The sequence below is a fragment of the Rhamphochromis sp. 'chilingali' genome (assembly GCF_963969265.1).
Source record: "Rhamphochromis sp. 'chilingali' genome assembly, chromosome: 7".
In the NCBI taxonomy this organism is placed as follows: Eukaryota; Metazoa; Chordata; class Actinopteri; order Cichliformes; family Cichlidae; genus Rhamphochromis; species Rhamphochromis sp. 'chilingali'.
Window position 1 is genome coordinate 14,506,829 of NC_137934.1, and position 9,381 is coordinate 14,516,209.

Genomic DNA, 9,381 nt, shown 5'->3' on the forward strand with positions numbered 1-9,381 from the left:
TTTCAAATATACAGACTACAAATTTACATAAAGTTAAACTAGATGGTCTTGACTTGGTTAATGGAAAATGCAATAATCCATTTTTGAGGAGGTATTTGGTTAACACCTTATATCCAGGTAGGACAAAATTCTCCCTGTTCCATAAATCTCTTAAGCTAATAAATAAGCCCCAAGCAATCAAATTGCATAGATTTTTAGAAGAGTTTGATTTTTCTTAGCCCCTTATTTAAGTTATGTGTCTTGTTTATGGAACCTCACTTTTAGAGATTTTATGATCCCCCTTGTCTTCTTTATTTCTGTTCCTTGTTTTTCATTCTTTTTTTTATTGTTATTTATTTTTGTATTGGTTATTCATCTTTTTATATTATTATTATGTAGATGTGTGAATATGGATGTGTATGTATGCATGTGTATATGCATATATATGTATATATATGTATATATATGTGTGTGTGTGTGTGTGTGTGTGTGTGTGTGTGTGTGTGTGTGTGTGTATGTATGTTTACTTTCAGTTATTGTCGATTTCATTGTGGTGTACAGGAGATGTGATTCTGTTCTGATTGATTTAATATGTCGCTTGTCTCTTTGAGATTGTCATTGTTATTGTTCTAAATAAAGTTCATTTAAAAAACAAAACAAAACAAAAAACCTCACAGGGAGACGCCATGTTGTTTATAAGGAGTTTATTCTCGTCTTCTTCCGGTTGACGTTCAGGCTCTCTCACGGTGCAGCGCCACCTCAGGTCAAATTATGTCATGCTCTAATGTATCGTGTTTTTCTTTTCTGTGCTTTAATTTGTCTACAAAGTGAAAATAACCATAAGAGCTTTTAAGTATACACAGACATGCGCTTCTTAAATTTAGCTTAATTGGCTCCACAGGTAGGAAGTAAAAAAGTAAAAAAAAACTTCCTTGCTGTACTTAATTTTTACTCCCTACATTTTTAAACAAATATCTGTAGTTTCCACTCCGTATTTTTGACAGAGAGGAGGGCTGGGTAGCCGTAGTTTTTGTTGACCGCTGCGCTGCACAACATGTTTCGCTTTGTTACATTAGAGCCTGTGATGTTTTAAGAGTCTGAATCAGGAGCTGATGACATTACTCTGTAAACTCTCAAAGCACTTTAATAAACAAGCAAACAATTCCACCTCTTGCATTATTGCGTAAAGTTGACAGCGTGTCAGGCAAATAGGCAGGCTCCATCCCTGGCCTCTAGCGACTGTGGAAGTCGCTACAGTAATGTTTGCATCAGTCTATCAGATGAATCCCCTCCAAGTCCAATATTTACATCAGTTACAGTGATAATGCTTGGTGTCTACTTTCAGCCACCGCAGTAGAATGCCAGGAATGAATCTCATTGAAATTGTAGTTGCATTTGCTATTTAATTTAATTGTCATGGATGATACACAGACAACCCAACAGCAAACAGAGGAAAACAATGGGCCACGTGGGACACAGGGGCAAGGCAAAGTAACAGAAACCTAAAGCCTAAGAATATAACACAAGAAGAAAACAATAAAGAGAACCAAAAACATACATAAGAATAATCAATGAATATAAATGAACAAACACAAAACACTGGGTCACAGACTCAGTACCATGACAGTTAAATGTACATAATAAATACTTTAAATCAGATGACAATGTAGCTGACACTGTGTTTATTAGTGTGTGGTCAACCACAAATCTTCATACTGTCATCCATAGATGAGGTCTTTATACAAATGATGAAAGATAATGAAAGAAACTGTTTAATTGATATGAAATGACTGAATTATATGAAATATTATGGCTTTGTCTGCCAGAGTGTTTTTCTGTAAACTACTTTGAACTACTGGCAGTCAGTGAAGTCACTGAAAGGCAAGATTCTATGTTGTGTTGCCGTAGTTTCCAGAGTTTACTTATAAAGCTCACTTACAGAATTCAGTTAGAAAAGTCAAGCATTTGAAAGGTGCACATTTGAAGAAGTATTAACTCAATATTAACTCATTACGGTTTACATTTTCGATTTTAAAGGGTCTCCGAAATTACAATGAAAAAGGAAACAAGAAAAATTACCACTCCGGCCGATAAGAAAGATTCAGGAGATCAAGGTAAGTAAAATAATAAAATAAGAACCTGGTAAAATCCAAATCCTAGAAATGTTGACACTGTGTGAATCATTTTTGAAGCAATTGAATCATATGTTTGATTGAAAATAGCTTTAATACAAGATGTCTAATCAAAGGAAGGTTACCGGTCTTTTGGTAAAATAATGTAATAAGTTTATTCTTGGACTCAACAGTAAAAACAGACCAACAAGTGTCATCAAGATCTAAGACTTAGTAAACCTAGTATCAATTCGCACTGGTCAGTTTTTTTAATCCCAAGAATAAACTTGTGATCATTTAAGCAAAAGCAATTTCAAATTCTTTGCCATCAAACTGCTTCCAGTCCTGATGTCGGGGACTCTTTTTCACCACTGTGTTGTTGTCGTCGTTTATAGATTGTAAGAGCAGGACTGCTAAAAGAAAGGCCAGTCCTGAAAAGAAGACCCCAATAAAAAGGAGGAGGGTCGCTGAGCAGGCTGGTCCTTCCACCAGCTCAGATGTGGTCAAAGGAGTGAAGCGCAAGGTTGTGCAAGATGAAGAGGGCACAACAAAGAAAGCAAAGAAGGCTAAACTTCTCGACCATACGAGCGGTGACAAGGAGCAAGCATCCTCCTCGTTGGACTCTGGTAAAGGTAGGCTAATTAGTTGAATAAGGGGGTAGATTAAGTGTGGTTGCTAGGTTTAAGATATTGGTGTTTAGTGTTTGTGTCTATCATCCAGTGAGCTGATGTGCTTTTGGTGTTTTCCACATCTCCAGACTTGAACAACAAACAGGAGTGCACAAAAAATGGCAAAAGAAAGGCCACGGGAGACAACAGAGAGTCACCCAAGAAAAAAAAAAGGAATGTGGACCAGGGCAAAAAATCAGTGGCAGACCAAAAACGTAAGTAGCAAGCAGCTTGGGTTTTATATTCAGGGGAAGGGCAGAAGGAACATTTAGGCTACAGAGGAGAGTAATTTGTGTCACAGCTGTAATAAAACAAGATTTGCTGTTTTGTCTGTTCAGGTGAATTCCAAGCCAGATATGTGGAGGAGCACCAGCTCGGAGAAGGAGGCTGCGGAGCAGTGTTTTCTGGCTACCGGATAGAAGATCGTTTTCCAGTAAGTGTTCAGATGATGGTAGTAAGACAGGCAGTAACGCAGATAATGGATAATATCGTAAACTGAGACGTCTGCTGTGTTTCCACCTTTCATTATGTCATACTGAGGAAATGCTCACCAATGCTCTGTGTCTTCTAGGTTGCCATCAAACACATTCCCAAAAATAAAGTCTACTGCAAAGTGGCGGTAAGCGTCCAACACTTGAATTAGTTTTACATTACTGGATTGAATGCGGCGTTCCTCATCATCCACTTTGTTGTAATATTTCAGGATGAAAATGGGAAGATGCTCTCGGTGGAAGTGGCCATTATGCTTAAACTTGCAGGTGAAGCAGAAGGGTCAGTGGGAATATCAGCACCTGTGTCCTTGCTGGAGTGGTTCGACTTTGGCAAAGAGCTGATCCTGGTGCTGGAGAGACCTGTCCCTGCTGTGGACCTGCAAAAATACAAAGCAGAAAATGGAAGAGCTTTACCAGAGGACAAGGCCAAGGTAGGTTGACTGGGAGAGCCTTAGACTGTACAGCATTCAATCAAGGCAGAAAAGCATTAACTCATTATTGTGTTTTTCATCTTTTCCAGGTCATTCTGAAGCAACTAGTTGATGCTGTAAAGGAACTTGAGGAGAAACACATCTTTCATCGGGACATCAAGGGACAAAACATTCTGATTGAGACCGGCTCAGATGTGCCTCGAGTTCGCATCATTGACTTTGGACTGAGCTGCTTTGTTAAACAGCGATCTCTGTATCGCATCTTCTATGGTAACATATTCTGCTCCTGCTTTTCACAGATGTAACAATTTGTGTCTTTTGTTTTAGAAGAAATTGCAATTGTGTCTGTTTGTTAGGCACTCCTCTTCACATCCCTCCCGAGTGGTACATTAGGAGCTGCTACAGGTGTGGACCCACCACGGTGTGGCAAATGGGAGTGGTGTTGTATGAAGCGCTTCATGCACGATACTTTAGTACCGCGAGGTTCCTCACAAAGCAACTGAGCATCAAAAAGCGTCTGTCCACAGGTAAGAAAACTTCACACTTCCACATTCACTGATGCCTTGGATCACTAGAACTATCATCTTCATCTTTTTGATCTTTTCTTTCTTTCAAGAATGCCGGAATTTCTTGGACGCATGTTTAGCTATAGTCCCGGAGAAGCGCCCAACACTGGAGGAGCTCCAGCTTCACCCCTGGCTAAGATAACACACACAAACACACAATTCACACCTTATCATGTAAGTGTGATACATTGTAGTAACTTCCTTTCTTTTTTCTGTTGGACAGGAATAGATAGAGTGGGTCAATCTTAAAAAATAAATAAATAAAAATTTAGCTTTTTCGGAGTTCCTGTAACCCCCCCAGCCATCCCAGGAAAGGGGATCTCTCTTTGAATGGGCTTTCCCGAGGTTTCTTCCCATCGATCTGGCCCCCTGGGGAGTTTTTCCTCGTCTTCATAGAGAGCTTGGGCTGGGTCAGGAGCTCCATCAAAACTGTCTTTATTTGATGACATTAAAGTCATCAAATAAAGATGTGTTTTACTTAAAGTAAAATTTGATCAAAATAAAACTTGTTTAATTCATCTTTGCTGAAGATTCTCCTTCATTACTATTTTGTTTTGTTTTTTTTTACCCATGGTGCATTTTGACAAATAAGAAAACTGAATCAGGTTAAAGTGTGCACAAAGACAGTCACACTGCAAATGATCTGAAGACTTGCATCTGTTGCTCTAACCCCCAACTAGTTTAGACAGATTTCCTGGTTCTACCAGAGGTTTTTTCCTTCAAGAAGGGAGTTTTTCCTTCCCACTGTTGCTGAGTGTTTGCTCATAGTGGGTTGTAAAAGCATAAAAGTTAATAAGAGGCATTCATAGCAGAGTTATCACAGAGGGAACTATATAGCTTAAATGTACAATTTCTACAGGACGAATTATAACTTCATTATGTATAAAAGCTCCTGTGGATAATTACTCCTATTTGTAACTTTACACAAGAGAAAGTTTGCTGTCACACTATTTATAACAGGTTGGGTTTTGTCCTCTGAGTTGAGCCTTTGGTTGCAGTTTATTGAAGAATTTCCTCTAAAGTAGCTGTTGATAAAGATTTAAGGTCCTGTTTATATACAGAAATATGCTTTAGTTCATGTTTTTTTACATGTCTGCCTCAGTGGATCAGTAGAAGATCTGGCACAGGAAACTAGATGATGAAAAAAGGTTACGAATACACATATATATCTATATAGATACAGATATACTCATGGTGGGTTCACGCCCTCGGCCCACGCCCCTCTGAGGAGGAAACACCTGGGCCTCATCAGTGCAGCCAGCATTTAAGCCAGGGAGTGGCTTCTACTCATCGCTGGATCGTTGTGTGTGACTCGCGTCAGTGCAGCCCGGCTCTCAGCAAGTTCTCATTTGCTTCCCTGTGCAAAACCTCTAACGTGTGTTTCCTTCTGTACATAGATCCCCTGGACCCGACTCTGCATTCCCCGAGCGGATTCCCTTTTTGTGTGAGTGTTTGGAGAGAGAGTCAGAAGAGGAGCAAGTGTCTTTTCCCTACCTGGATTTCCCCGGAGCCTTTTCCCTGTCACCGCTTTGTATATAGCACTATCCCCTGCACTGTTTGTATATACACCTGGTGGAACTGTAATAAATACTGACTGTGCCTCTGAGTCCTGCATGTGAGTCCTCAAGCGAACCGTGACACCCACACAGATGAGAGCTTAGCAGTGAAGCTCTCTCTTAAAATTTGAGTTATAAAGTCAGAAGTTATCACTGACAGAGATCCATGTTCTTTTAACATAAGAAAGAATATTTGCTGAAATTGACATTAATCCAAGCCCTTAAAACGCCATTTTGGATTAAGCATTTCCTTTTAGAAAAGTCTTCAATGAGCAGGAAGCTCCAGTACTGAAAAAAGAAGCCAACATCAACTGCTAAACGTGCTAAAAGTAAGTAAGTCCCTGTAGACTCCTATGATCAAAACACATACAGTATAAAAGTTATAGGTTACAGATCTGAAAAGTAAAACAAATGTCAAAGTGCAAAAAGACTTATGGTCCCATAGAAGTCTATTCCATTTGCCTGGAATTAGGTGAACACCTTTGTGACAAATTTAATGGCTCAGTCATTTGTTTCATGTCATATTTAATAAAAGACTGACATGGTGGCATGTTGAATTGTCCATTTTGCACATATTTGGTCATTCTAAGCGTCAGAAGGGGAAAGATCATTCTGGGAATGCCTACTGGCGAAGGATGTGTGACTGACAAGTCCAGTGTGTGAAGTTTAACTACAGTCTAAGGAGCGTGGAAAGAAAAGCATCTGGACTTCTTTAAGTTTCTTGAAGATGTTTCACCTCTCATCTGAGAAGCTTCTTCAGTTCAGAATTTCTTCAGAGAACTGAAGAAGCTTCTTGAATGAGAGGTGAAACGCTCTTCAAGAAGCTTAAAGAAGTCCAGATGCTTTTCTTTCCAAGCTCCTTAGACTACGATGACCTGAACGACTGAGAACCTTAACAGACAGTTCTTCCCTTCATTCATCATGCCTGATTTCAAAACACCAAGATGGCAGTCGTGAAAACACTCATCTTGAGTCTTCATGGGACTACGGTGAGATCAGTTATGCCTCTTATGATGCTGTCCCAGACTTCAAAGCAGTATAAAACATGTTTGCATCCTGTAACAACTCCCACTTCCCTCATTACCTTCTGTGTATTTATAGTTTTGTATGACTTCTTATGTTCCTGTTAATAAAGACCTGCCTTTGAGTTCATCCCCGTGTGTCTAGAGCCGTGCATTTGGGTCCTCTCTTGCCTTCACACAGCCGCCGCACGACAGAACGACGCAACCACGAAATGGACCCAGCAGGCTCCGCCCGTGAGGGAGATATTCTCCGTGTACAGAGTCTGGTGCAACGAATAACCCGCGCCTCGGACTCACGGACAATTTCCGTCGGACTTAACGCCATAAAGGCAATAATCGAGGGAAACCCTTTCCTTCACCAGCTCACCTGCTATGAGGGCTTTATTGACGAACTGAGCCGAGCCAAGGAGGCATTACAAGCTCGTGAGCTGGCAGACAGTGTCTGTTCCCGGGATTCCACACCACAGCGACTGCAGACGGAGATCTCCGCCAGTCAGCCGCCGCAGCAGCAGCGAACTAAGCTCGCCGCGACGGCATCGCAGCAGCAGACGGGGCTCTCGGTATCGCAACAGCGGCTGCTAAAACGAGAGGGTTTTTTGGCGCTGCTGCCGCGGAGCCCTTCTCCATCCCCTCTCAGCTCTGACCGTCGCTCTCCCGCTGCTTTCCTAGCAGCGATGAGGTCGGATGATGAAGAGGAGACCGTCACCCCCGCATCATCACCGGTTTCCCCCGTCACCTCCGTTCCCTCATCAAGGAGGAGACGCCGTCGCCGGTCCTCTCCTCAGCCGGATTCCGGGACTACTGAGCAGCCGGCTGGGGTGAGTGACAAAGACACTCTTTCTGTTCACTCTGAGGCTAGTTCTCACTACTCTGAATGCAGGAATGCAAACTCTGTGACTCTTGCCGTAGGCTCTAAAGGCTCACGATCTGTAAATGTTGAATCCGAACCCGAACTTCTTATGAACCGTTGTACTGCCCGGAGGGTCAACTCAGAGACCGTTTCTCCTACGTTTGGACTCATATTTGAGAAAGATTATCCTTCGCTAGTGTTTCCTAGGTCTGAAAACTTGAAGTCAGCATTTCCTGAGTTAGAGACACCTGCTTCTGTGCCCTTTACCTGTGTGTCTGCTGAGAATGATTGTTTTGCAGTTAAGCTCACCACTGGGGCTTTAAAACCTGCCTCCTTAGATGTTAAAGCAGTAAAATCCAAGACTGTAAATGTTCCTGTGATAGCTCGACCCCAGCTCGTTACTTCTGAGCCATCACCCCAGGGGAAAGTCCATTCTGACGTATTTACTGATTCGAATGTTCTTGAGTCAGGGGGCTCTACACCCACCACTGTTTTCCCTAGGTTTACTGCTTCCAGCGATCCGGAGGTAAAAGACTTTGTTTCATCTGCCTCTCCGGTGCACAGACCTATGTTTACATCGGCTATTAACCCCTCCTCTGTCAGTATAAGCATGGTTAGCTCCGAAGAAAGAAGCTCTAAGACTGTTGGTGCATCAGCTGATCACATTTCTCTAGAGTCTGTAAACACTGAAGGTGGTGCATTAGTGCCTGTAAGCTACAGCTTTAGCACACTTAACGCTATGAAGTCAGAGCGCTGTTCCTCATCCGCTCACTCAGGGCAGGGAATTGATCTCTTGCAGACTGTTCTTTCTAGGCCCGCCTCCCAGGCCCCTTGCGTTCTAGGGATAGCTGCGGCCCAGCACTCCCCTGCACCTATCTCAGTTCCCCAGGTGAGGGGGGCTGGCGCCCAGCTGGTCCCTGTTCCGGTTTCCGGGTCGACTGAGGCTCTGCTGGTCCCTGCACCCGTATCAGCTCCTCGGGTGGGGACAGCAGCCGCCCAGTCCCTGCCGAAATCTGTGCCAACCACTGAGGTGGGGCCCGCCAGGACCCAGCCGATCTCTGCACCTGTACCTGCTCCTCAGGTGGGAGCGACTGGTGTCCAGCAGGTGCCTGCACCTTTCATCCGCATTGTAGGCTCAGGGGACCCGACACCACCACCTGTCCAACATTCGCTCCCACAACCATCATTACACTCAGCTGCACAGGATGCTCCTCAGTCAGTCAGTCAGCCTTCTCCTCAGTGTACAGTCCAGCCTTCTCCCCAACCGCCATTACTACCACTAGTTCAGTTTGCTACCCAGTCTCCCTCAGTTCAATCTGTAGCTCTGCCTCCTGTGTCCCCGCTGGCTCTGTCTCCTGTGTCCCCCGCACCTCAGTCAGCTACCCCACCACAAGCTCAATTTTCACCTCTACCATCACTTCAGTCATCAGTTCAGTCTGCCACTCAGTCGCCCGTAGCTCCATCATCCACACCATCACCCGCTTCTCTTCCACCACAACCATCACGACACTCAGCCATTCAGGCTGCTGCTCAGTCAGTCATTCAACCTGTAGTCCTGTCATTAATGCACTCCTTAGCTGAACCATTAGCACAGTCACCGTTAACTCAGTCATCCACTCCACCGCCCACTCCACTGTCACCACAACCATTACTACAGCCATCAGTTTGGTCCCCTGTAGCAGTTTGGTCTTCTGGTCAGCTTAACAT

General features: G+C 43.3%; 1 protein-coding gene across 1 annotated transcript; it reads left to right on the forward strand.

Annotated features, from left to right (window-relative positions):
- Nucleotides 1-2,032: 2,032 nt before the first annotated feature.
- Nucleotides 2,033-4,388, forward strand: LOC308399810 (serine/threonine-protein kinase pim-2-like; the record flags this gene model as incomplete). The annotated part of the gene is made up of 8 exons (XM_080887240.1): nt 2,033-2,093; nt 2,486-2,722; nt 3,097-3,191; nt 3,330-3,377; nt 3,462-3,680; nt 3,770-3,950; nt 4,037-4,207; nt 4,297-4,388. The coding sequence occupies 8 exons, from the start codon at nt 2,033-2,035 to the stop codon at nt 4,386-4,388; spliced, it is 1,104 nt and encodes a 367-aa protein (XP_080743366.1).
- Nucleotides 4,389-9,381: the final 4,993 nt, after the last annotated feature.